The sequence below is a fragment of the Botrytis fragariae genome (assembly GCF_013461495.1).
Source record: "Botrytis fragariae strain BVB16 chromosome Unknown tig00000006, whole genome shotgun sequence".
In the NCBI taxonomy this organism is placed as follows: Eukaryota; Fungi; Ascomycota; class Leotiomycetes; order Helotiales; family Sclerotiniaceae; genus Botrytis; species Botrytis fragariae.
The window spans coordinates 3,006,075-3,032,537 of NW_023500988.1; the positions used below are offsets into that span (position 1 = coordinate 3,006,075).

The following is a 26,463-nucleotide window of genomic DNA, read 5'->3' on the forward strand; positions in this document are numbered from 1 at the left end:
ACAGAGCGGTATGTTATCACGACATTTGATCTTCGATTTCAACGAATAGAATTTTGGTTTCAGGGATTACGGCAATGGGAATGAATCGGCACGGAAAGGAAAATACAGGAATGGAGGGTAGTGGAATCATTTATTCAAATAATGATAGCAGAGAGATGTGTGTAAGAAAGTGGAATTTTGTAGTATATAGATGGGAATACTTTTTAATGGCTATGGATATGTATGGATTTGCTACTGGCTGGCTGGATCTGAGGAGGCTCAATATCAGGATGGGAGAAGTGGACAGTGAGCGTGCGAGTTTGTTTGCATTAACGGAGCGTGGCATTTTTTTGGGAGACGGTAATTATGATGATGATGATAAGATAGATGGGTGGGTGGGTGGATAAACAAATAGATAGATAGATACCTATGTAGCTTGGGATAGCTTGATTTGATATGATATGATATATTATGAGATAATCTTTTGTTTTGCTTTTACTTTTCTTTTGACTCTGTATTTGTGTTGGTATTTGAACTTGAGTTTGAGTTTGTCTTTGACTTTGTGTTTGAATTTTCAGGGTTATAGAGTGTTTGGATATTTGGATGCTTGGGTGCTTGGATGCTTGGATACATGGATGCTTGGGTAGTGTAGTCTAGTATAGTTTATAAATGAGATGATTAGGTTATAGACTGATGTGATGTGATGATTGATGAGGAGATGATGGAATTTGAGATGTGAAATGTGAAACTGGGTAAAGATACCTAGCTATGTGGGTAGAGAGCTATGGTATCAGATTCGGATTCGAAAATTCGTTATAAATGAAAATGGAAATGGGAATGGGAATGAGAATACAGCTTTTGATTGAATGAATGAATGGGTAAGTAAGTGAGTGGGCGAGTGAGTGGGTGAGTGGGTGAGTAAATCTTTTGTGATATTTTCTATAGATAGATATGTAGGTGTGGAGGTGTGTAGGTGGTAATTTTCGCTATACTATGCTATGCTATATGAACCTATCTATGAACTCATTTTTTTTACGCCCCTACTTCTTCTTACTTCCCCTCCCGCCTCTCCCCCCACTACTCTTTCCCTTATCCCCCTTTGCCTTCGCGGCCGCGGAGCCCCCTCCCATCATAACCCGCACTTTCCCCACGGGCACAACATTCGTCGTTTCCTCCGGTTTCCACCCTTTGATTAAATCCATTTCTCTCGGCCAGATTCTTTCCACATCCATACTCGATTCATCAAGGACTCCCTTCGCCGCACTTGCCGCCATCCACTTCCCAAGAATTTCTCTCACCGCTTTACCCTTCTTCTGCGCGCCCGGCTGAATTTTCGCTTTATATTTGTATTTTCCCATCGCAGCCCAAGGTGCACAAACCGGTATCGCCTCGAGGATTTCATCGCCCGGTAAAGGGAGACCGACAAAGGAGTCTAACAATGTCATGGTTTCAATCTCATTATCTTCATGAGTATCGATACCATCTTCCAGCATCAATTTGCGCATCTCTTCATGCTCGGCTGTTTCTTTCTGCGTACGTTGATGTTGAGCTCGTCGACGTTCTTTTTGGAATGCCAATTCGGCTTCTCGAGCTGCTTTAGCTTTAGCTTCTGCTTCTGCTTTTTCTTGACCGGCTGCAGCTCCGATGATTTCTTGAGCAGCGATACGATCTTCTTCATCTTGGTCTTTGTATTTCTGTGCGATTTTCTTGGCCTTTCCTTTCTTGCCTCGCTTAGCTGGTGCAGGACCCTTTTTGGGTGGGTTCTGAGCGGGTGTTGCTTTTTTGCCAGTGGAGATAGACTGTGATTGTAACTCCTCGACCGAATCTTCGTCTGATTCCTCCACTTGTGGTTCAGATCCTGATGGCTGAGGCTTCTTGTCATCGATTTGAAGGGTTTCAAGCTTCTCTTGTGTGGCAACTTCATCAGGTTGTTCTACTTCACCCTGTAGAGGGTTAGGCTTCGAATCGGCATCTTCATCGTCCGAATCATCCACGTCTTGATGATCAGCCTCAACTTCTTTGGTGGGACTTGGCTCATCTTCATCAGATTGGTTTAGTTCGTCCCCGGAACCTTCATCGTCAAGAAGTGAATCACCTGCCGGAGGAGCATCTGTAGTTGTGCCACTCGATGGCGAATCATCTTGAAGTCTGTGCTTCACATGTCTAGCTTTGCTCTCATCGCTGATTTGGAAAAGGACCCCAAAACCAAGCAGGAGCTGAGCAGGAGGTAAGAAATTCTTCTTCCCATGGGTATTGAAGCTACCAGCGGGAAGAAATTCGCCGGTAGGGGCAGATTTTGATACTTGATCTGCAGTCACCCACCAAGCAGACATACCAGCTTTTGAATCCCAAGCACTCGATGTAACAACTACCAAGGTTCCCGCTTGGCTTAGAGTTTGTGGAGGAATTGGGGCATCCGGTGTTTTTGGATTGTTTCTAACAATGACGGATGCTGCACCTCGTATATCTGCATGCAAATATATATCGCCTTTCTTAAGATATCTCTTATAAAGAATTTCGCTTTGTTGTGCATCCTTTCCTGCAAGTACTAGATATCCATCACTAGATATAAACCAAATGAATTTCTCGAACCACATCTGTTTTCGTACAGGTCGTAAGATCGCCTTCTCTTGCTTTAAGCCCTTCTTTAGATCCTGAGCTATTTTCGCCTCAGTACTCTTCAACGCCTTGGAAGATGATTGCAAGGTTTTGTCCTCTTTTGACGCTGCGGAACGTTTTTGATCAAAGTAATTACGCGCATTAGCCCAAGGTGACAATGCAAGATCAATGTCAATAGGAATCCGGGTGTCCGAAACCTTCTCCTTTTTCTTATTGGTCTTAGCGATGTTATCCTCGTCTTCACTTTCGGAGACATCACTGTCAGTCTCGTAAGTAGAATCTTCGTCTTCGTCAAACGCCTCCTCATTCAATAAAATTGTTACTGTATTCTCTTCCAATTTTAGGGGCAATTTAATCATCGAAGCTACCGGATTATTGAACTTTTGTTCTCTTTCGATTAGGCGTCCAATTTCAAACCAATCCATGCCTTGCGCGATCAAGCCATTAACAGCATCTGTTACTTCTTGAACCCGCTCAATATTAGCTTGTAAAGCACCGGCTTTACGTTCATTTAGTGCCTGAATCTCTTGTAATCCGCCTAAACGTTTGGCCTGTTCATTTCGTGCCGCCTGGATTTTCTTTTGGGCCTGCTTTTCTCTCTCCTCGAGTTTTGACTCGAGCTTCTGCCCCTCAATTGAAGAGAAGAACTCATCAACAGTTTTGTTGAAACCTTCGAACTCTAAAAAGACCAAGGAAGGATCGTCCTGGAATTGCTTTGGTTTAAATGGATGAAAATCATCATAAAGTAAACCTTTGCGAATCTCTGTCTGATCTTCATCCGATGGAGCCTGAGGGTCCTTCTTCTTCGCTACAATGTAGCCCTTTGCAGTTTCGGAACTAGTTATTTCTTGAACAACTCGTTGAGCTTCTTGGAGTGATTTCATCAAATGATCCAAGAGATCTTCACTCTGCAAAACTTCGGCCGGTTTTAGAGAGGAATTGAAATTTGTGATGCGCATTGCATGGTCCACTAGCATCGGTGGAAATTCTGTGATGGACACAGCCAATGCCTTTCGTAATGCATCTCCAGGCTTCTTCTTCTTCTTTCCAGAATCATCCTCTCCCTTATCCACCCCTTTTTGTAAAGCTTCTTGAAGTCGTTCTTTCGTCAAATCAGGTATTCCTCCATAATTCTGACGATTATCCAGAGAGTATTTAAGTCCAACTCGTAATTCTTCTTGAGCCTCTCCCGGATCGACCACTCGAAGTAAGGTTAGGATGTTAAGCTCCTTATCCGTAAGAATGATATTGCCTCCCGCATAAAACTCCAAATATAACCTGTATTGTCCATCACTGAATTGAAATTCGATTATGCGATCTGTTCCAATTTGAGAAACCTGTGTGACTCGTCTTGTCTTCAAGTATTTCCTTAATCTTTGTACAAATATACTAGGAGCGGCTGCAGTCGCTCGAGAGAAATCGGTGAGATGACATCGAAAGCCAGAATCTATGAGGATCTGCTGTTTATTGTCCGGTTTCGCAAATTTAATCAAGAAAATCTTCGACGACAAGTCGTAAATATTGGAAACGCGCAAAGTAACCAATGCATTTGAAAGTTCATGGGCGATGACCTGAGAAAGTTAGAAGGTATTGCAAGAGCGGGAGAGGTCTGTTAAAGCTTTATTTGACTTACCTTCACGTCGATAGAAGAAAATCTTTGCTTCATCTCGTCGTAGTGGCAATAATTGTATTTTTGCTCTTTCTATGTTTACTCACTGAGTACTATATTTTGCTATGGTGGGGGAAGTTGAGATACAATTCTGCGCTGAAAGTAATTGAGGTACACCGTACCCTTACATCACCTTGATTGCATCATGGTGGGGCTGAATCATCATCACTCACTCGTTCTAACGATGACGAGGAAACCTCACCGGAAACCTCGCCATCGCCGTTCACATTTAATTACTGAACTTCATCAAACGTTGATTAGTTTTGTCGTCACAAATATTTTCAAACCATCTCCAAAAATCAGGTACCAAGTTCTTGCTATTAAAACATCGAAAATATCCGAGGGACCACGGTGAGCGACAGTCAAGCATGGATGGTATATATATAGTCAATATCCATATCCTTCAGATGGGTATTGACTGGCAGATAAACACAAGCTTTTGACCCTCGGAATTGCAGTTGAATGGCGACGATAACACGAGTTTCTTTCATCCAGGTGATGATCTACTGAATCTGGAACAATCTTTTGGTGATTACCACGAAAATACCGTTATCTATTGATAGCGGGTGGGAGCGAATGAAATTTCGAATCTGCTTAATCAAAGTTTGGTTCAATGATGCAAGATGGTCAGGAACTTGAGATAACTTCCCAATTCAGAAGGATACATAAGTACTGCATGGTACCAGCGTTGAGCATGTCAGGTTACCTTCCGGATTGACAACAAGTGTTGCAGGGTTCGTAATACCTGTCCATCGTTTGGGCAATGCCCCTCATATCTTCACAAGAGCTTAGAAAAGTACATAAGCTTTTGTCTGTAGGTCTTGCCCCTGATGTTTGCCAAGCTCGTTTGTTCGTTCGTTCAATCAAAATGCGTTTCCATCATTGTACCTCAATTGTATTATCCGTTCCTGGAATTATTGCTGCTGTTCTTCCGAACTCTGACATTCGTTCCACTCGTTCATCATTTGTTTCCCATGAGAAGCGAAATACACCTCATACACAATGGATGAAACGTGACCGGATTGCGAGCACGACTTTACTTCCTGTGCGTATTGGGTTATCCCAGGGTAACCTCGAGAAGGGACATGACTTTCTTATGGATGTGTAAGTAGTTCACGATGAAACGAATATGAGGGTTATATGTTTTATCACTCCATTATGCTAATTACTTGAAAGTTCGCATCCAAAGTCCTCAAATTATGGAAAGCATTGGACGGCCGAGCAGGTACATGAAATGTTTGCCCCTTCAGAGGAGACAATCAATACTGTACGAAATTGGCTAGTCGACTCAGGAATTGCGGCTAGTCGAATTGTTCACTCCGATACAAAGGGATGGTATGCATTCGACGCGACGACGAGCGAACTCGAGAATTTACTCAATACTCAGTACTATGCATATGAGCATTCTTCAACTGACGAAATAGCTGCTGCATGTGATGAGTGAGACACCATTTTTATTGCTTCGTATACAGCAGCGATCAGCATTGAAACCTGCTCGTGAAACCTGCTAAACAAAATCCCATAGATACCACCTTCCAGCTCGTGTTCAATCACACGTGGATTACATTACTCCCGGTGTTAAATTAATCTCCACGAAAAAGAAACCAGCCTCAAAACGTAGCATTCTTGGTGGAAGTAAAGGTAAAGACCATGAACCCTTAAGAAGACCAAAAAGTTCATCCGGAGGCTATTCAAATCACAACTCGAGTTCATTAGCGACTTGTGATGAGGTTATCACCCCAGAATGTATCAGAGCCCTCTATCGTATACCTCTTGCCAGCAAAGCGAATCCCAACAATGCAATGGGTATTTGGGAAGAAGGAGACTTCTATGATCAAGAAGACTTGGATTTATTCTTTGCTAATTACAATCCATATATTCCCAAGGGCACACATCCAATCCCAAATTTTGTGGATGGTGCTGTGGCTCCAGTCTCTGTCGAGGAAGGAGGTGGAGAAAGTACTTTAGATTTTGAATTGGCATATCCGTTATTATATCCTCAAAAACTGGTACTCTATCAAACGGATGATATTAACTACTCCACTGAGAACCCCACTGTGGGCGCATTCAATGTATTTCTCGATGCTATTGATGGAGTATGTTTACTTATTCCTCAAACTTCAAGATGTGTTACTGATGATCTTTTCAGTCATACTGTACATACTCAGCTTATGGGGAAACTGGCAATGATCCTGTTCTTGACCCTATCTATCCGGATTCCGCTGTTGATGGGTACAAAGGAAAACTAATGTGTGGTGTCTACAAGCCCACAAATGTAGTCTCGACATCCTACGGTGAAGCAGAAATAGATCTTCCGGAATATTACCAGAAGAGACAATGCAATGAGTGTGTAGGCTTATCATATATCGAGTGATGAGATACTTACATTAAGATAGGTACATGAAACTTGGACTTCAGGGACATACATTCCTATATTCTTCAGGAGATTTCGGTGTTGGTGGATTTCCTGGTGATGCTTCAGAAAGTGGATGTTTGGGTTCGGATTCAACAATTTTTAATCCTCAATTTCCTGTCAAGTACGTATCTTCAGTTGTTCATATTCGGAATTCTTTCAATAATCAGCATATAATTCAAAACTAACACTTGGCAGTTGCCCATATGTCACAGCGGTTGGTGCCACGAAAGTTTACCCAGGTCATACAGTTTTCGAGCCCGAAAGTGCCGCCAACGATCTGAAAGGCCAACCATACAATAGTGCATACTCTTCTGGGGGAGGATTTAGTAATGTTTATGGAATCCCCTCGTACCAAAAAGAGGCTGTAGCATCGTAATTTCCCCCTTCACGATAATAAAACTCTATTCTGACCAGCCGTTACAGATATTTCAAAAATCATAACCCTTCTTATCCATACTACGAAGCCACTACCGGTAGCAATATTAGTATAGGGGCTAATGGCGGAGTATACAATCGTGCTGGAAGAGGTATTCCAGACGTTTCTGCAAATGGAGATAACATTGCTACATTCCTCAGAGGAAACTTCACTTTGAATGGGGGTACTAGTGCGAGTATGTCTTCTTTGATCCAACATCTTCCTTCATTCTTGCTAAAGACTTCTAGGCACACCCATTTTCTCTTCCGTCATTAATTTGGTACGAGAATTTGTCTTTTCTATCCTTTCGCTCCACTTACATATACTTACGAGTCGTAGATCAACGAGGAACGACTCGCCGTCGGAAAGTCCACTGTAGGATTTATTAATCCAGTTCTTTATGCAAATCCACATGTATTGAATGATATCACCAATGGAAGTAATCCGAATTGCGGTACTGCTGGGTTTAGTGCCGTGTCTGGGTATGTTTCCTCTTCTTGGGGAGTGATTGTTGGTGAGCAGCTTGCTAACATAATGGTGCTGTAGATGGGATCCTGTTACTGGGCTTGGAACACCTAATTATCCAAAATTGTTGGAGCTCTTCCTTAGTCTACCATAATTGTTGGGGCGATCTTGTGGCAAGAGCACAAAAGAGCCGTGTGTGTTGGAAGGGGCTTACCTACTTTCATAGAGACATACTGAAGTTGCAACAAGATTTTGATCTACAAAATACAATTTAAGCAATCTCTGATTTCATGTCATAGAATTTCACAGCAATAAGAATACATCAACTTTGCATTAAATATCGTACATTACACCCGTCCTATTACACACCAATACCACCTGATACGCCAATACCCCCTCCAACCCATTTACCCACCCATACAAATCCCACCCCGTACCTATTTACAAGTACTAACACTCCAATCCACCGTATTGTTTCCCTGTCCCGGCACCTTTGGTTTAAAATCCAAATAAACCAATTCTCCCTTCTTACTCTCCCACTCACCATTCGTATCGCGATAATACACAATCTTGTCACTCCCCGCGTCGCGTACTTCGACAGTAGTGTGAGAGAGTACCCCGTCGGTGCTCCATTCGATTTTGTAGCAGGAATCGCCCGTCACGAGGAAGGGGGCCGTGCAGCGTTGGTTGTGGTCGCTATCGAGACAGCTTTCGACAGCGTAGTCGAGGACGTGTCCGGAGGCTACTTCTTTTGCTGAGGAGGGTTAGTAGGGTTTGGGAGAGGGAGTGGCAAGGGATGGAGAGGTAGGGGAAAACTTACGTTTGGTGAGGGTGCCGGTCATAGCGAGACCTGCGGTCAAAATACTTTGGGCATTTGGGAGATACATTTTTTGGTTATTGTTGATGTTTGATTGATTGATTGATGGATTGATGGATTGGATTGTATTAGATTGATCGAATTTTGAAATTAAATGTTTATTTAAGAGTACAAGAAAGCAAAAGGGTACCTCTCCATCCTTATTATGTAGGTAGCTATGTGCCAAGGGATATCCCTAGCGTCTATGACGATGCAATGTCTTAGCGGGGAAGCGGAGGTGGCGGGAGCGACAGGAACCAAGCCGATCTGCGCCACTATATTTAGGAAGTGTCTAGACTGTTATTTCCAAGGTTATTTCAACTTGTTTGAAGGAAATGGAATTCATAAAAAATTCTTATTCATAACTTATTGGTACATGTATGATACGATTGGTCATGGATTCCGCTCTCGGATTCTAAATCATAGTGACGAGCCCGGGGATCGTGCTAATTTTGCCAGTTCGTGAGCCGCGGTTATGCGACCTGGTTTTGCCTTGTATGGTAAACTTAATTCCCTTGCTTTTTTGCGCATCGAAATCGCTTCTTCGCTATCCCCTACGACTTGCAAAAATGCAGTGCTTAATTCGTCCGCTTTCCACTGCTCTGGTATTAGAAACAGCGAGACATAACGTGACTTGGAAAAGAATACTCACATAAGGAGCCGCCTTCCTACTACCCCAAACCCCCACACCCAAATACTCAGCCTTCACTGCATAATCATAAAGATCGACCCACAGTGGTAATACAACTTGAGGAATTCCCGTCCCAATAGCTTCGTAGAAACAATTTGCTCCTCCATGATGAACCGAAGCAATGATATTTCCTGTCTCTAACAATACGGCCGGATCGACTTTTATCCATTTGGACATCCTTATACGTCCTGATTCGAGATCCGGAGAGAGTATATCGAGGAATTCATCGGTGAATGGGTGGCGTTTGTTAAATTTCCAAAGTACCTGGACGGTAGTGTTATCAAGCAGAATCCTGATCGCTTTTGCCATTTCCGTTGCGGCATTGAGGTCGTAGTCTACTACACTTCCTAGGTTTATCAATACCGTTGGGGAATTCTTAAGCCATTCAGATAATTCTGGATCTTGTTCTGCGGCCGTTGCTGTGGAAAGAAAGATAGGTCCACATTGGACTACATTCTCGGGAATGATGTCGAGAGGATATTCGAGTTCTTGAGAACTTTGGGATATCCATGGATAGTCTTTGTGATAGACGGTGAAAAAATCCAAGGGGTTTGCGATTCCATTTTCTTTGAGATATGCGCGCTTAGCAGCGGTAGTTGGAGCGAGTAGCACGCTGTATGCGAGACGCAGGTTCCTGTATATGTTTGAAGGGATGAGGTGCCAGGGCACTGGATAGGAGAATGCGGAACTTAAACTAAGAATTGTGAGTACAATTTGTGTCAGAAAGTTCGAATCGCTTACACTGGATATTTCCAAAGTACAGCTCCCCAAGGTTGATACTTTGCAAAACTATCTTTCAGAGTGTTTGGTGAGATAATAACATGATTACGTCCCTGAGCTCTCACAGCATCAACGCCAGGACCAAACACTGGATCCACAGCCACAATAACCGGATCTACGGTATCCAATATATCAGAGATCTCTTTGTAGATATCAAGATAAGCGGGAGCTGTCCATGGCATCACCATTTTTTCCAGATTGCTGCAGAATCTGTTGAAATCGGCGAGTGATGGTGAGTTGATCGCCGAATCAACTTTGAAGCCACCCCCGTTCAAAGATTTCTTGAATGATGGCCCTTTCAGTTCGTGGAAAGTAATAGTTCTTTCACTTCCTGTATTTAGTGCGAAATTAGAGATGGAAGTAATATCATCCTTTAGCTTGTCAAAGGTTGCGAAATGAATATCAAGATCATTGAATTCCGTGAGTAAAGCATGACTAGTTGCCAAGAAGACATTTGCGAATCCATGTTCACTATTTGTGACAAACAAAACAGTGTTATTCTTTCCACGCTATTTTCCAATCTTTTTAGCGACGTGATTTTCTTCGCTCTGTGTTGACGTTCCGGCATATAAATATGCTATGTAGGCAAAAGCTGCCGCGAGAGAAAAGTAAAAAGGTCTCTTGAACATGTTTTGTCGTGATGAATGAAAACGAGCATGCAAAAAGGTTGGTCGAAACTTTAGAAAATGTTGGTGTTCCCTCCTCGCTTTATGACTTTTGGGGGTTATGTATTTATTCATCACCTGTTGAAGATCTACTGTCACCTATCTTTACGTGGAGGCTTATCTGTTGCATATCATGTACTCACATGCCTAGTCAGTTAAATGAGCTGTAAAAATCGAATCTTGGCTTGTGTGTGGTGTATTTATTTGGAGCCCATATTACTTTTCCGAGATGGTGATACTATGGTATTTCGTAAAGCAACTGGCGATGACTGATCGACCATTTCGCTGGTATCTCATTCTACCACGTCTGCATTCTTTTCCCTCAAAAGTACGAGGTAAATCGTCCACCGAAAGGGAGCCCCATGTATATTGATTGCAAGATTATTTGACCGTGAATTTTGGGTTAAATGGTGAGCAGTGTTTATAAAGCTGCGGCTGACAGATTCAAGCTAAAGCACTCATTTGATTGCCCAAGCCAAACGGGGGCCTGGGGCACCATGAGCCGTGATCTGACAATTTTTTGAGATGATATGCATGTACAGCGCGAATGAAGAAAGATCTCCGAATTAAGGTTGGCCATCGGATCTGATACCACATGTAGGTTACTCCATGATAAGCCTTGGAGCCATTGAGGAAAAATGGTAGCACAAACAAAATCATTCATTCTCTTTCAATGGATGCACACTTGCAGCTTCCAATCATCTTTGTAAAGAATTGCACAGTTGGTATGTATGCCTCAGAAGTTCCCATCTGAAAATTTTGAATGTTGTAGGTGGTACCTAAGAAGGTACTCGGAATTAGAAATTTTTGTGGTAAAGTTTGAGGTTTTGACAAGTGATGATGATTCAGGGTTTTGACGCTAGTATTATTAGGGCGTTCAGGCTCTTATTTGAGAATTCCACGCGCGCGGAACATTTTCGGTCAAAGAATCCCTCAACATCACAAGAAACAATTCTACTATTTTTGACATATAGGAAACTGATTTTTGAAGATCTCAAGTCAGACTAATGTTCATTCTTGCTGTCTGAGGATGATTGTATGGCCTTTTGCTGCCCAAAACTTGTCTCTTTCCAGCCATTCAGTCAAAGCAAAATGTGCTCCCGCTAGGGCGACAAGCTGCATAACACACAATCTTTTCAATCTGTATCTTATTTCTAACTTCTTTCAATCTCGAGGATGTTAGAATCTCTCAAGTATCTTGCATTAGCTACCTATCAATAACTGTGCCAGACCTCCCCATCAGCCAGCAAGGCTTATTCAAAAGACTTTCATATAGAGCCGCGGCTATTCCGAACCCAAAGAAAGCTAACTTCTCGTGTACCTTACCGTGGGTAAATATCCAACAACATCATAGTCATATCTAATCACTCTATAGTAGAAATTCTACATCGAGATCTTGCTCGTTTGATGAAGCTAAATCAACCCTGGAATCCCTCCCCCATGCTTCCTCGAAAGCATTCAAAGATGCAAAGACGCAAAGAAGGAGGGCATCTCCACCAATGAACATGAATCTCTTGGGAAAGAAGGCTGAAAATCGTTGCTTGAACGCTATTCTTCTCCCAATTATATAGTAGACCTTGACATGGTCCAACGGTGGCCTCTCACGATGACGGTGGAGTTGTCCATTCAGGCTATTCCTTAATGAGTTACGCGAAGCGTCGAGGACAAGAAAACTCAAACGAGCCTGATATACAATGTTTACATCTTTACTATTGTCCTTACAAGAGTTTTCGATTGGAGACCTCGTGCGCCACCTGAGCAATGAAGTCGTTGATTTATACGTTCGGGAAGAAGTTGCTCTTAGTGGGTGTTTTTCTATGGTACAGTTGGCACGATGCTATCTTTCTTCGAGATTACTAAGGTTGCTTTTGATAGCCTCAAGCCCAACCGGTTAGATGATATTGACTAAGGTGAAGCTGGTTTCTCGGTCATAGATTTGATATTGGTTTAAATGTCACACATGATTATTCAGGTAATTCTCCACTCAATTATTTTGGCCCATGCTTTCTTTTCATATCATTAAATAATCCTGAGATTCCACCGCTGAAGACGGGAAACTCGTACAAATCAGAAGCATTTCTAATACGGGCCCTCAAAGTGTCAGAGAATTGCCGCAGAATCCTTCGCAGTCCCAGATCATCATTCCATCATAAATCATAAATATCATCCAATTGCATTTCATCTCATCATCCCTTCACGATCAACTCCATTTGCCTCTATGCAGGTGGCAATGGGCAAGTAGTCCAATCCGTGATACATTCAGCCTCTGCAAACAGTCAGCATTGTTACACATCTCATATCATCTAAGTAGTGACGTACCAACACTGGCGACACAAGGTGCGACATCTTCATCTGTGCAACCATGGCCACAACTCTCCAACAAACAGACAGCATAAGCGCCTTGCGCATCAGAACAACTGCATTCCTCCACGCGAACTTGAAGTGCAGCAGGAATCGTTGGACGTGCAGCGACAAGAGTGAGGCCGGCGAAGATGGCAAAGATGGCTGAGAATTGCATGTTGATGGCCTTTTGGGTTCGTTTCTGAATATGAGAGGTGTCTCGTAAAATTGGTAGGTATCCTGATGCTGTTTTTGACCTCGTGTTGTTGATCTGTATTTTCAATATTGTAGTATCACGAGTATTTATAATATTCTTTCTCATATACATTGCCACCCATAATATCTCATATCAGTAGTGCCTTCCCCTTTCATCGGGTTGCGTCTCAGCTCCGTTGTGAACGGCGTATGCATCAAATCGCTGCAATGCATTTACAGCGAATTCTTGGCATCAGTCGATTACGAGAATCTGGATAACATGCATACATACATGGGTAAGTGCCCGGCATACAATTACATAACCCACCTAGAGATAAAGAACTTCCTCAATCTCGGATTTGAACAATCCACAATTGAAAAGGGTTTACTCCAACGATATGCATCGTCATTGTAAATGTCAGCTTGTCGGAAACTTCCGTGTGGATTCCACCAGACTCGAAACTTGATTTGGATATCCGAGCCGCAGCGAGATCGCTAGGCGATTGAAAGATTAATTAAAGTGCAGCATGCACGATATGAGGCGAGACCGTTAAAGAAGGCGATCAATGGTAGGTGCGGGGCCAAGTTTAGTAGATCCATGAATGTTCTCCACCTGCTTCGACGTCACTTTTGTGTGGTTTTTATCTTTGATTACTTGAATATTGGATATTTTCACAACCGTAGTGTGCATGTTGTTCACCGTCTTATTGATTTGTTTGTTATGGGATGATTTCCATTCGCAACAGCGAGTGAAGTCAAAGATGTCCTTTTGGGTACTTACGAGGATACTTGATGCATAGTGCTTATCTCAGTACCATGCATCTGATGCTCAGAATGGACGCAAGTCCGACTAACGAATGAGCAATCACGATTTCCTATCATCCCAAAGTCAAAATTCAGCTGCTAACAATTTGGATTTCACATGCACAAACCAATGTTCCTGAAGTTATATCCTACTTTGATTTACTTCCGAATTGAACCCTTCAGAGAAACCAAACTCTATGGCAAACCTGTTTCTATTTTCTAAGCTAGATTACGCTCAAGACTTCACAGATAATCATGCATTTGTTACTTTTAAATTCGGACTGCAGTCCGGGCTGTCGAGGGCCCTTTTCAACTCTCAATAGTTTGGAAGCTTTGCAGGAGTATCTTTCAATGATTACGTCAAAGTCATCATATGATGACACCAACTAACGACTTCAATCTCATGTCAGAACTTAGCTGCGCGCGGGTATCACACTTAGACTTCAATTTATACTCCACGTCAGCTGAGAATACTTCACGAGGTGTGATGACGAAGAGTCAAATATCATCGATCTCTATCTAACAACAGATTAGAAAGAGTGAGGGATCAGATTGCTTGGAGGTAATTGATGAGATCGATCGACCAACTAGGTACTCGCAAAACGTTACCATTTCTCTCGTCTGAATTTATGAGGAAAGGCCGCCAGTGTGGCTAGATAATCACCAACTCAAACGTGTTCTTAAGATATGTAGCTTCACATTACCAAGATTTGCAGATTGACAAACAAACGGACGTGAGACCTAAAAGGTTTGGAGATTTCATTATTACGTTAGTTCAAAGAGTATTCATTGCTCGCAAGTTGCGAAACTGAATAGCCTCTCGAAACACCACAGCCTCTTTCCTCCAAACTCTACTCCTCCCCATTTGCTATCCAAACATTTTTATCATTGTTTCAGTGGCTTGAAACTCACTCAACCTCATCTCATACTACCTGTCGTCAATGCAGCAAAGACACGCAAAATGAATGAGATGAAGGATGATGTGATTGTAATATGACTAAACACAGGAAATTTCATGCGACAATGCATCCCATAGGAAAGTGTGTTTTTTGCTCTTCGGATTTTATATCCCAGAAAACTTCCATTTGTCAGTCAAAGTGGAAAGAAAGAGGGATTGTTTAACTGTGGTTATTACGAAATTTGTATTCGCCTCTATACATAACAACGAGTCAATGGTGATTTGAACGATCATCCAAAATTACACAACGAAGGGCCCCTAATATACGCCAGTTCTATCAACTTTTCATCTAAAAATTTAGTCCAAACACCGATCTCAATCTCATCAACAACTCTCTCACAAATTATACCGCCTAACTACCCCATGTATTCCTTTTGTTGATTCTCGCGCTCGCCAACGCTATCTCCTCTCTCTTGTTGGCTCCACGATGTCGTTCAGCACAAGAACACACAGAGAACAGAAGCGCTATTAGCGCAAATCCTCCCAGAGAAACAATCAAGAAAATAGTCATGACTGGGCTCTTGGTAAAAGGCTGCGCAAGAAACGGCCTTTTGTAATGCTTATTGATAGCGGCTTCTGAGAGCGCGGCCAAACAGTGCAGCATCGGGGCAGCATTAGAATCAGAAACGTTGGTAATAGAAGTGAGGGAACAGCGCTCGAGAATTCTGGTAACTGTGCTGGTGGTTATGGGGGTTGTTGGACCGTGAGAATAAGGGGGGCCGGACCAGGAGGAGGAAGAGGAAGAGAGGGCGGCTAAGGTGAGGAGAGCTGCCACTGCACGGGGTACGGGTGCCATTTCTTGAGGTAGAGTGGATTTCGTCTTCGTTGAGTAAGAAAGAGTTTTACTGGATGGAGCTTTGTGTGTGATGTTTGCTCTATGGAGTTGCGAATGTAGCAATTGGTTTCGTTAAGAAATGGCAGTAATATGCTTTGACATGAGAATTTATGTGTCTATTAAAATTCGCATAGCTCGAAGTGCACTTACTCCTCTGAAATGATTGGGGAATATACCAACCATATACATGAGACTCAACAATCGGATCCTCTTCTATCATACCAAGACGCTGTCAAAACAAGAGCTTCCTAAGGAACTATTCGGCTTTCTTGGTATCGTTATATCCATATCATAGAGAGGATATAGGAAAGACTACATCTTCCTAAACTTCTTATCAGTATCTTACCAAGAGACTTATGAGAACATAACTCTTATTTCAAGCACAATAGTTTGTTATTACCGGCACATCAACCTTCTAGTAATATTCCAGAAAGCCTATTTTCCCCCGAAGTTCCAATATTCCATCCTGAGAGCATGTAAATCCCCGCCTACCCCAGTTCCCCTAGTCTAGCTATCTTGTAGTCTGTAGATCAAATTGCTACTAAGCTCTTAGCTCTATGCTAACAGAGCACCCACCACGCTAGAAAACTTGGAAGTTGCTTGAAGCTCCATCATCCTTCTTCAGTGGTTCTAGAGGCTCGGCAATCATATAAAATGTGGAAGAAGTACCGAAAGCTGGAGATTAGGGTAACTGATGACGTGCATCAAAACGCGCGTGACATGGCAGCGGAGACTATTCTAGCAGTAGCGTGTTTAATGTTGTAATTGATCAGTAAGTCATGATTTGTGGTGATCAAGGCAGTTGTGGTTGGAAATTTTGCTATATAGGTCATGGTGTGATGATATGAAATGGATAATATCCCGCAGATCAAAAGATTCTCCTTCCAGTAACATCAATCAACAAACGGTTTACAAATCTCCCCGAACTCAAAATACAGTACAATGAATCAACGCCTTAGCTCCAAGCTGCTACGACAACATTCGAAAATATACTGAAAGCTTTCATTTGTTCTTGTTAATGCACCATCTACTCGTACTTCCGACTACTTTGCTAGCTCTTTGGGTCTTATATAGATTGAGATTGGACGCATCGAAGCTAAGACATGATGCTATACACGCATGAGGCTTTGATTTGCTGTGCCGTGTCATTATGACTATCGAAACTGTACTATGCATCAATTGTCTGTAAAAATTCAAGATATGAAGTTTATGAGCAGACACTTGCAAGTTGTAATCGACTACTTATGTCCGAGGCAACTTGTCCCAAGGGTGAATTATGGAGAGTCTTCACGCACGGTAAGAATTAACAACGACGATATTTGCGTCTAATCAACGAGATATCAGGAAGAAACAAGGTTTGAACGAATGTGTGAACGATGGCTTTGTATGATGAAGCGATGGCAAAAAATGAAGCTCCACGCCTTCACTAATGGTTTGAGAAAGAGGGTGGGCGAATAGAAGAGTTTCTCGAGTATTTAGTTAATGACATGTACGTCTACATCTTGTACGTCGCATAGTGATGCCGTACTCATAACTCGAGAGATGACGACCATCGGCCGTACCGAAGGACACGATGAATAATTACATAGATTTTGACTATAGAGGACCCAGGCCAGTGGAATACATGTATTATTGACTATGTAGATTGAATTGTCTAAAGCTAAAATCTAAGATCGAAGTGGGAGTGATGTCATATATATGTAGCCCAAGCGCACGTGCCAAATCTGTCCAATAATGGAGCTTATAATCGAAGTTTACGACCCTAGCCGCTAGCGTAACCCATCGATACAGCTTCCATCCTGATTAGCTGGCTAGTTGTATTGTATATTCCTCTTCGTGCATGTTATAAACTCTCTCTTTCTCTCTCATTCAGATTCTCTAGACCTACATTTACCTCTATTACATAGCAACTTCGATATTGTATCTACCTCAAACTTCTAAACAACAAACACCTCACCGATTCATAGCCAATTTTACAGCATGTCTGTCGCGTTACACAGTCCCAAAACATTTCATCGCTTCAAAGATTTTCCAACCGAAATACAAGATTGACGAAGAGATTGAGAATCTCACAGAGGGTCGCATCATCAAGGTCATGCAGCGGAAATTACAGCAGACCATTCGGCGATGGCAGGAGATTAATGAAGATTCTCAATCGATTACAGACCCCTTGTCACGAGCTATGGAGCCTTTTCGAAATATCAATTCTGATGCCATGATACCTCCCCTCGAACAGAGAACGCTTGATCGCGGATTGAACTGCCATATGAAAGAACCGTAAAGAGATCTGGATGAGAATTTAATCGGCATGTATTTGCCACAGTCTCTACCCCCTAATATTGCTGCACTATTGTCAGTGAATCACGATTTGAGAAAACTCGTGGAGAAGGAATATTCCTTTGCTTGTTGAATTGCAAAGCCAATGGTATTCTTTAATTTTGAGATAGATACTCTATTTCTCCGTTATTCAGACATTCACATTGCCTACAAAGATCTGATGTTCGCCAGATCACTGATTTACGGGCTAGATGGTGGGAGACGGAAAGATTGGGAAAAGGTCAAATTCTTAGCCATAGAACTCCCGGTTGACTATTTTACAGGAGTGGGTCGAGAAACCGGATCGGACATCGACTTCCAAATATTCTTATCGATTAATTTCTGTTATTTCACTGGTCTGAAGCAATTTACCGTAGTATATTATGACTACTCTGGACAAAATGATGACGACAATCTGACTTTTTTTGAGCCAATCTGTCTTGAAGACGCAGTTTCAGTTTTGCGTCGGGGATTTGCTGAAATCTTACAAGAATTCGAAAGCTACAATCACCCTCTGGCTCCAAGACTTATACACTATGATTATCTTAAATATCTACTTCGAACATATTCGACATATGTAAGAAGTGTAGAACGAGATACAGGAGCGCCTTTTAAAGCTCCGGCGGACGAATCATTGTTCATAAAGGTTGTTATCGGACCTAGCTGTCAGAGAATCTTGGAGAATGCACGCCAAGATTACCTTAGAAGTAAATCATGAATGCAGTCGATGGTCGTTGAAGACAAACTGCGAAAGGACATAGGGAGATGAAGGGACGAGCAGAAACATCATTGCCAAAGCTTGATGAAATACATGCTAGAGAGTCGAACATGAGTCTTGATATACATCCATATTAAAGTCGCATTCGGCTAGTAGGAACTGGGTGAGAAAACAGCAATATGCCTGCTTGCTGTGAAAGGAAAGACAGTGCGACAGCAGGAATTGGCAGTACGATAGCACAATTAAATTACTTCACCCATGAACCATTTAACTACTGTGATGTAATTTTAACAGTAAGTGAACAGTAATATATAGATCAGGCTTAGTGTATCGTGGAAAAAATAGTCTTCGAACTTTCAACATCATGTAGCACACTATAGAAAATACGCACCGGCGCCAGAACACTTGTATGATTTACGTATTCACTGGCTTGAAGAAGTGATGGATAAAATTAGGATTCTTTGCTGTATTCAAGATTCAACAATCACAGCTGTTCCCTTCCATTCATGCTATCTAAGGAGATGGATCGAGACATCAGGTAAATGCTCCGACCAGTACAGATCATAAAATACTGGTTATATATCAGAGCTGGGTCTACTTTGTATCTTGTGAGCCATCTCCTTGATCTTCAGAATCAAGTACGCATGAACCTCAGCTTCTACCAAGTGTCTAATGTACCTCTCCAAATTACTCAACAGTACAACTGATCTCAACCCTGAAAGACAAAAACCAATGATTCCCCTCAAACAGACACCCCGTCCATATCGGACTACTAACCACAATACTATCACCCCCACAATCAAAAGAAGTAAATCCATAAACTATTCAACCACCATATCAGCACTCAAGTCAAATACAAACATCAAATACACATGTACGTACTAGTAGAAATGCATCCAGGAACAGTAATAGCTGCAGAAACTGATTGTGCGCCAGGTAAAGGAAGGTTAGTGCATGTTCCGTCTGTGGGTAGAGTTATCTCTTCATAAGGAACGGAACATGCAGAGTCGTTCCAGAGATTGAGTTGACTTTCTGAAATTATTGCAGTGGTTGGGAGGGCGGCGGTGGCGGCGAGGCTAAGGAAGAGGGATGTCAAGACTAGAGTTTTGGAATGCATTGCTGAGGTAATGATGTCGCTTTTATAGATATTGAGCGTTGGATAGTGAGATTGGAAATGTAAAGGGAGAATTGTGGGATGAAGCATTAGGCTCTTTATATAGCACTTTACAAAACTCTGTAACCTAGTCTGTTTATACAATGCTGACCTCAGGAGGCGTAGATAAAGAAGACACGGGTGCGCCAACGCGAACAAATCATGTACATCATCTACGAGCAGGGCAAACTTCATGAACATACGAACAATCCAAGGGGCCAAATGGTCTTGTAATTACTGTTGGTTTGAGATTGCAGATTCAAGTTAATCCAACAATTGACGGATACAACTAATCACACCACCATCATGGTTACAAAATCACTCGCCACGTTTTTGCGGCTCGTAAGACCATATTTATACTGCTGCTTACAATCCTTATGTGGAAATGTGTGAGTTTACATGGGCTTAGCGACGAACAGGTCCCCAAGTTGAGATAAGAACCCATAGTACGAGAGAAAACTGCGGAAATTTAGAATGATGTCAGATCTTTCTTGAAACCATTATAAACTACATGAAGTATTTGACTTCCTGATGACGTTTATTCTCATGTTCCTCAGATTTAGGAAGATAGAATCAGTATAGACTCAATTAAGCAGTCCCACGCGTCAGAAATTGAACGTAAGTTAACAAAGCCGAGAAAAGACATCAACTGAAAAACATCAAGCCTTTGCAGAGAGCTTAAAAAAGTTTTACTACCAATTTTCTTCAACGTCCAACGTGCTTGATGATTCTGCTAAAATGCGGTACAGTAATAGCGAAATGATGACAAACTATCCGATGACAGGGAACCCGACCAATGGTTACGAAAGTCTTGGATACGAGCTTACTGAGCTACCTAGCCCCCGAAAGGCTTACATCTCGGTACTTCGGTTATGATCTGGTCTTGCAAACCATGGAAAGAGAAAAGGAACTGGAGTCTAGACGCTCATATGAATGCGCATCATCATATGAAGAATCTACTAGAATCATGAAAAACATATGTACACCAAACTTCGTTTCATTACTTTGATCGTCTCGCTTCTCATATGTCGTATACTAAAGGTAGGAAGGCCTCCTTCTATCCTAGTGCGTGGCAAACGTATACTCATTGAGACCTCCAACGATGATCGTTGATCAAAAGAATGTACCACTGTAAGCTCCTGCGAATGCTGCAGCAACCAACTTTTGAACCGCCTGACCAGGATGAAAACTGTTCCACCACAAACAACTCACTCCATTGGTGTTATAACAAACTGCATTTGGAGAACCATAAGCTGTTGGGTTACTGAGAGCAGTGTTGAAGGGAATCTGTGAAGATTTGTGAGTTTGGTACGTCAAATAAGCTTGGAATCTTGACGTACTGAAGTATCAATCACTTTGACAGTAGTCCCAGATCTTTCGGATTGGAACTGAGTGGCCGTGTTTTTGACAAGAGTATTCCACGCTGCAATGCTTGAAGCGTACGCCGCTTGTGAAGTACTATTCAATGCTAGAACTCTGGGGGTTTTGTTGGTAGCTATTCACTCTAGTCAGTTCTCGAACCAAAATCGTTGAATCAAACACCAGGATAGAGACTTACGTGGGACTGTCAGCAATGCAAAATTTCTACCTCCATAGTAATACATTATGTCAAGCTGCTTCCAGTAGGTATCGAAGATCTCCGTGAAGAGTGTACTCTCATTAGAATATGTATAACTGAGATCAATATCATTGATACCAAACCATACAGCGAAGAGTGTATTTGCCGAAGTCCATGGGGCATATGAAGGTTTCGGTGCAAGATTAGCAGTGAAGATTGCGGTTTGTTCGACAAGTGATTTAGCACCATTTGTAATGGAAGGAACGACATTGTTATCCACTGTTGAGCCTCCAACAGCAAAATTATACGATAGTGTCAAGGAGGTATTATATGCGGTGACCAAATAATCAATCCAATTGAGACCCGCGTCTGTTGTAGTGCCCGGAAACGGAGGGTTTCCGATAGGATTGTCTGCAGAAGGCTTCGTGCCAGTTATCGAGAAGAGTGTTCGTGTATACGAGTCACCGCTAGCAATATTTATTAATACTGTCCCCCAAATAAAGTTGGATTACTCTTACAAGGAAAAAAGATATTTGGTTCCTGTTGCTTGTCTAGGCGAAAAGGAGTTCAGGAAAGGGAAAGCTATACAGCTATCAACCAATAGAGGAACGACGAACAAATATTGAGGTAACATGGCTCAAACTGTAGTATGAGAGAGCAAATAATAACAACCTTATGAACAAAAAACGGGTGAAGATGTGTGATAAAGTATCTTCACAAATCTGGGCCCCATCGTCAACTACAACGATACCCCGCAAATTTCCCAAATTCTCCGTGGCTCAATGGCGAAATACGGTTCCCGCAACAAAACTATACCGAAAGCTTACTTATTGGGTAAATTCTGATTGGGACGGAAGGACTATTAATGTCGCAATTGAATTATAACTCCATTGAAGATTTCCGGTAAAGAAAAACATGCATGGTGATCGATCTGAATAAAACACGGTAAAATGCAATGTGAAAACATTGGCAGAAGCTGAAATAGTATTGGGAAAATGCATATCAAAACATGACGACCAGAAATAGTACCAAGTATCGCTCCATGAGCAATTGCGATTAGCATTCATCTTCATGACTTTGGACTACTGAGTATATGGAGACAATTTGCGTTTACAGCGCGTTGTCGTCTCATAAAACTCTGAATACCTAGCTCCAATCGTAAACAATCAATTCATGGACATTATTTGCTTGGCGGAATAAGGGACCATATTACATGGTGACAAGCTTGGAAGCTATCGTGATCCAAAGTAAAGAGATTAAATGATGAAAATGGCGATAACAATGGCGACGATGATGGCGATGAGATTATGATGATGAAGATGGGCAGTCGTTGTGAAATTGCTATTCTCAAATTTTAGTGTTACAAACGCGGGAGTAGCCTAAATTTTTAGCTCATAAACCCTGATTTAGCGCCCACCCTCAGCGAAGTCTTTCAACCTCAATGTAATAACTTTCATTAGTATCGATGTCAATACCGATGTTCATTTGAGAAATAACGTCTTTTAAGTCTCTTTCAAAGTTTACATTAAATAAGATACGTCGATGGCAGGTCGATAAAAAGAAGGTTAATATTTCACACAATGCGAGTATAAGATGCTTTTCTTCCTCTTCTCGTCGGTGCTCATTCTTCTAAATATAATGATGTTGTTACAACCATTAGCTGACTTAGCAATAGTAAAATTTCGATCTATAGGTTATGATGTCATGAAAAGAAGTGTGAGTTATTAGTGATTAGGGCTATACTTACGCTAGGTCTATCACGCTCAAAGGGTCTAGCGTCACCTCAAAAATTATTGTATGTGTCATAGGCCAAGTAAGTGTGAGGAATTCTCTATTGCTAGATCGTTTTGAGTGATTATGATTCTGGCAAGTTCACGGCAGCGGGATCTCAGTTGTTTCTGGTTTTCAGACACTTCAAATTCCATTTTTATCGGACAAAAATCATCCAATCACCAGGGCCAATCATTGATTGCCATTCCATCCAAACCACAGCCAAACCATACATCGCTCCATCTCAAATCAAAAAGCACCATATCCTCTAAACCCAAACAAGGACTTCGGATGACCCATAGGCCACAAAAGTGCAAGCTTAAGCACAGGCGGTACAAACAGCATTGACAGCGCTCAAGACTTCAAGTGCGACGGTAGCTCCACAAGCGGCAATAACACAATTGGTAGCATCAGTCTCGATCTTGGAAAAGGTGGCAGCTTCGCATTCACAAGCGTAGTCGGTTCCCGTGCAATATGTTGCAGCGGCTGAAGTGATGCAAGGAGCCTATGATAAATGTTAGATGGTGAATTGAGGATCGACACAGAAAATCAAGCGAGAAAATTCATCAGATAGATTTGAGCGAAGGGGCGATATTGCAGAGGTCAATATATCTAAAGTAAGGAAAGAGATGACTTACGCCGCAAGCAGGCACAGCGGCCACAGCTGCTGTACAAGCAGCACTTTGAGCTGATACGACGGAGGCAGCTCCGAGAACAATAGCAGCGTATGAGAACTTCATGATTCTGATTTGCAAAGAAGATTTATGTGGTGAATGATGATGCTGTTGTATGATTATACTTTTAGGATTGCGCAATAACAGATGATCAAGGTGGAATTTCCAACCCTTTTATAATTCTTTTTTTATATCATGGTCTGACTTCCCCGAGTCATTAGCAGTGAGCAAGCTCTGCGAGCACAGGAAATCCAAATCTTGGCATCAAACGGAAAGGGATCCTAGACGTGAAAGTGCGGAGTTCCTGGTGCATTTAACCGGGGGTATGCATTAGCTGTTGCGGATGCGGGGAATCCCTGAACTATAACAGCCCCCATAATTCTGTTCCTGAAAGGGACATATAATGAGGGGCCTCAAGGAGATTTTCCTCGGTACTCACATGTTTCATTGAAGATTCCAGCATGTGAAATACTCACAGACCAGGATTAGATGGCTTATACGACTCGAAGTGACGGAACAAACTTTCAGCCGATTGAAATCGCATTAAGGAGCTTCCCAATGCTAACAGTCGTGCATAGTCATACATATTAACATAGCGAGTAATACGATTGTATGTGTAAGATCAACAGGGAAGCTTGAACCCTTGTCCAAAGATTCTAACTTTCAGAAATACTGCGGATTTTATTTATCACCACTTGCTGATTGTGGATAGCTGGATGGTGGGATAGGTGGTCAGATTGTCCAAATTGGCTCAACCTTCAAATACCCCGCCATTAATGGGTTTGCACATGAGATATGTTGACGGCGCTACGTACTGGCAGTGATTGGTTACTTGCAAGACAGTAAAGTTCGAAGGCATGGCTTTGTCAGGCTATTCGCAGGGAACCAAGATGAGATATCACCATAGTTAGGTGCCTTCCCCGAGTTCTGAATAAACCTTCCATCTTTGAACAAGAGCGAGGTTTTGACATGACTCCTACCGTATCGGCATCTATCCGCACTTGAACAATATGTAGATTAGGCTACAAGTACAATCATGGTAAGAAGGTCACAAGGTACCTTCCTTCAGTTCTTATTCTGGTATAATGTTATGTCAATCTTTCGCCGGTGATTTTTGCGGGATGTGACATGCTCAGGGTTCCTAGTAATGAATCCTTTGCAAATTTATAATAACCTGGAAGTTTCGACCACATCTGAAGGCTTCATCCGATGAAAGTCGTGAATTCAAATGGCACCTAACCTTGGAGAATAGATCGGCCCCGATAACTCACAACGTCATTATATTGAAGTCTAAGCCGGGGAGCTATCGGAACTTCAAAGCTCTCTAGCAAATTGTTGGATAGAAATACAGACTATGCTATTCATTTGGAAAGTCGACACCAATGATCACTTACATTTATCCAGCAAGCATAATGTATGTAATATGAATAGACAACGAACGAATTATACACCAATCACGCGCGAAACCCCATGTAAACTGGAATCTATAGAAATTTGAGGGTTCAGATGGATCGTGGAAATCATTTCCATACTAGCAGAAATGAGTCCCGAGGCATTTTGAACTTGAAGAAGACCATGTGAAGCAATATCCCCAACGGAAGTATTGATGCGAAGATATGCATAATCCTAAGCGGAGTAGACAAATCTAGAATTGGTATCTTGGGGCAAGTTTTGAGAGACATTCTCCACCCGATGTGACGATAAAATGAGAGTTTGAAAGCACTTGCTAGGCCACACCCAAAATAGAAGTTATTCTAAAAAAACAGAAATGAGAATTTATCACCTGAGATGATTGAGCTCAAGTGGAAGGTGACTACCTGTCGAGACTTCGTGCGGTCAGATTGAGATCGACATTATTCACGACAGCAATTTGACTTCGCGAAGATGCACAAGATAAATGATGGCGGAGGATGAAGACGACAGGATTTCCATCTTCTTGCTCGTCTTATTTAGGGACTACCATCAAGGACATAACAGTTTCGATCTGCCATATCAGACGTCTGACATGGATTAAAACAATTCGTGTAGACAATGCTTGACTGTAATGCCATCTGGATAATTCTCATCTGTTCTATGCCATCCATTTTCATCTCGCAGTTATTGAATGAGGTTGTGGAAGTTATCAACTTATGAATCGCATCTTGAATTACTGCTGATCAAGTGTGGAAACGAAGATACATCTCATTGCAGGTAGCCTTGTCCAAGAATGGAGGTCATGATGATGAGCGCGATGCCAAATTAGTAGGTATCGCAATCCAAGAGATGAATTGCGATATCTTGATACGTTTTCGTTGTACAAGGCTGAGAGCCACATGCTATATGGGCTCATGGAACATAGATGAGTTTGGATTCTGCAAGCCAGCCTCTTTCGACGTTTATTCATTTATTCTCTAAATTTGTCTATCAATTGATTTAAGATAAAAAAAGAATGAGGTATTCAACTTGGAATCAAATCATTGCTGCTAAGTACGAATTTTGTAAGTGATGAGTCAGTCCGTGCACCTACTGAAGGCTTCAATTCGCTGACTCAGCATTGCAACTATTCAACCTCACAACTTTCACGACATCTAGGAACTAATTGAAAGAT

General features: G+C 42.0%; 11 protein-coding genes across 11 annotated transcripts; 4 read left to right on the forward strand and 7 right to left on the reverse strand.

Moving 5' to 3' along the window:
• Window positions 1-74: 74 nt before the first annotated feature.
• Bfra_002086 (uncharacterized protein) lies at window positions 75-386 on the forward strand (the record flags this gene model as incomplete). Its single annotated transcript, XM_037332510.1, has 2 exons — window positions 75-157; window positions 191-386. 2 exons carry the CDS (start codon window positions 75-77, stop codon window positions 384-386), a joined length of 279 nt encoding a protein of 92 aa, XP_037196664.1.
• Window positions 387-1,019: 633 nt separating this feature from the next.
• On the reverse strand, window positions 1,020-4,264 carry Bfra_002087 (putative serologically defined colon cancer antigen 1 protein; the record flags this gene model as incomplete). Its single annotated transcript, XM_037332511.1, has 2 exons — window positions 1,020-4,169; window positions 4,232-4,264. The coding sequence occupies 2 exons, from the start codon at window positions 4,262-4,264 to the stop codon at window positions 1,020-1,022; spliced, it is 3,183 nt and encodes a 1,060-aa protein (XP_037196665.1).
• Window positions 4,265-5,135: 871 nt separating this feature from the next.
• Bfra_002088 (putative protease s8 tripeptidyl peptidase protein) lies at window positions 5,136-7,717 on the forward strand (the record flags this gene model as incomplete). The annotated part of the gene is made up of 10 exons (XM_037332512.1): window positions 5,136-5,371; window positions 5,444-5,707; window positions 5,793-6,363; window positions 6,417-6,613; window positions 6,664-6,804; window positions 6,879-7,055; window positions 7,107-7,294; window positions 7,347-7,378; window positions 7,438-7,580; window positions 7,645-7,717. The coding sequence occupies 10 exons, from the start codon at window positions 5,136-5,138 to the stop codon at window positions 7,715-7,717; spliced, it is 2,022 nt and encodes a 673-aa protein (XP_037196666.1).
• A 276-nt stretch (window positions 7,718-7,993) lies between these two features.
• Window positions 7,994-10,519, reverse strand: Bfra_002089 (putative udp-glucoronosyl and udp-glucosyl transferase family protein; the record flags this gene model as incomplete). Its single annotated transcript, XM_037332513.1, has 6 exons — window positions 7,994-8,317; window positions 8,384-8,427; window positions 8,850-9,016; window positions 9,072-9,804; window positions 9,852-10,399; window positions 10,424-10,519. 6 exons carry the CDS (start codon window positions 10,517-10,519, stop codon window positions 8,001-8,003), a joined length of 1,905 nt encoding a protein of 634 aa, XP_037196667.1. The 3' UTR covers window positions 7,994-8,000.
• Window positions 10,520-12,249: 1,730 nt separating this feature from the next.
• Window positions 12,250-12,464, forward strand: Bfra_002090 (uncharacterized protein; the record flags this gene model as incomplete). Its single annotated transcript, XM_037332514.1, has 2 exons — window positions 12,250-12,358; window positions 12,382-12,464. The coding sequence occupies 2 exons, from the start codon at window positions 12,250-12,252 to the stop codon at window positions 12,462-12,464; spliced, it is 192 nt and encodes a 63-aa protein (XP_037196668.1).
• A 307-nt stretch (window positions 12,465-12,771) lies between these two features.
• Bfra_002091 (uncharacterized protein) lies at window positions 12,772-13,073 on the reverse strand (the record flags this gene model as incomplete). Its single annotated transcript, XM_037332515.1, has 2 exons — window positions 12,772-12,821; window positions 12,875-13,073. 2 exons carry the CDS (start codon window positions 13,071-13,073, stop codon window positions 12,772-12,774), a joined length of 249 nt encoding a protein of 82 aa, XP_037196669.1.
• A 2,131-nt stretch (window positions 13,074-15,204) lies between these two features.
• On the reverse strand, window positions 15,205-15,648 carry Bfra_002093 (uncharacterized protein; the record flags this gene model as incomplete). The annotated part of the gene is made up of 1 exon (XM_037332516.1): window positions 15,205-15,648. One exon carries the CDS (start codon window positions 15,646-15,648, stop codon window positions 15,205-15,207), a length of 444 nt encoding a protein of 147 aa, XP_037196670.1.
• Window positions 15,649-17,656: 2,008 nt separating this feature from the next.
• Window positions 17,657-18,858, forward strand: Bfra_002094 (uncharacterized protein; the record flags this gene model as incomplete). Its single annotated transcript, XM_037332517.1, has 3 exons — window positions 17,657-17,964; window positions 18,196-18,710; window positions 18,758-18,858. Coding segments are annotated over 3 exons (924 nt in total), but the record flags the coding sequence as incomplete, so codon positions are not given.
• A 550-nt stretch (window positions 18,859-19,408) lies between these two features.
• Bfra_002095 (uncharacterized protein) lies at window positions 19,409-19,838 on the reverse strand (the record flags this gene model as incomplete). The annotated part of the gene is made up of 2 exons (XM_037332518.1): window positions 19,409-19,542; window positions 19,604-19,838. The coding sequence occupies 2 exons, from the start codon at window positions 19,836-19,838 to the stop codon at window positions 19,409-19,411; spliced, it is 369 nt and encodes a 122-aa protein (XP_037196672.1).
• A 1,149-nt stretch (window positions 19,839-20,987) lies between these two features.
• Window positions 20,988-22,066, reverse strand: Bfra_002096 (putative carbohydrate esterase family 16 protein; the record flags this gene model as incomplete). The annotated part of the gene is made up of 4 exons (XM_037332519.1): window positions 20,988-21,161; window positions 21,215-21,369; window positions 21,433-21,899; window positions 21,951-22,066. The coding sequence occupies 4 exons, from the start codon at window positions 22,064-22,066 to the stop codon at window positions 20,988-20,990; spliced, it is 912 nt and encodes a 303-aa protein (XP_037196673.1).
• Window positions 22,067-23,521: 1,455 nt separating this feature from the next.
• Bfra_002097 (uncharacterized protein) lies at window positions 23,522-23,942 on the reverse strand (the record flags this gene model as incomplete). The annotated part of the gene is made up of 2 exons (XM_037332520.1): window positions 23,522-23,707; window positions 23,841-23,942. 2 exons carry the CDS (start codon window positions 23,940-23,942, stop codon window positions 23,522-23,524), a joined length of 288 nt encoding a protein of 95 aa, XP_037196674.1.
• Window positions 23,943-26,463: the final 2,521 nt, after the last annotated feature.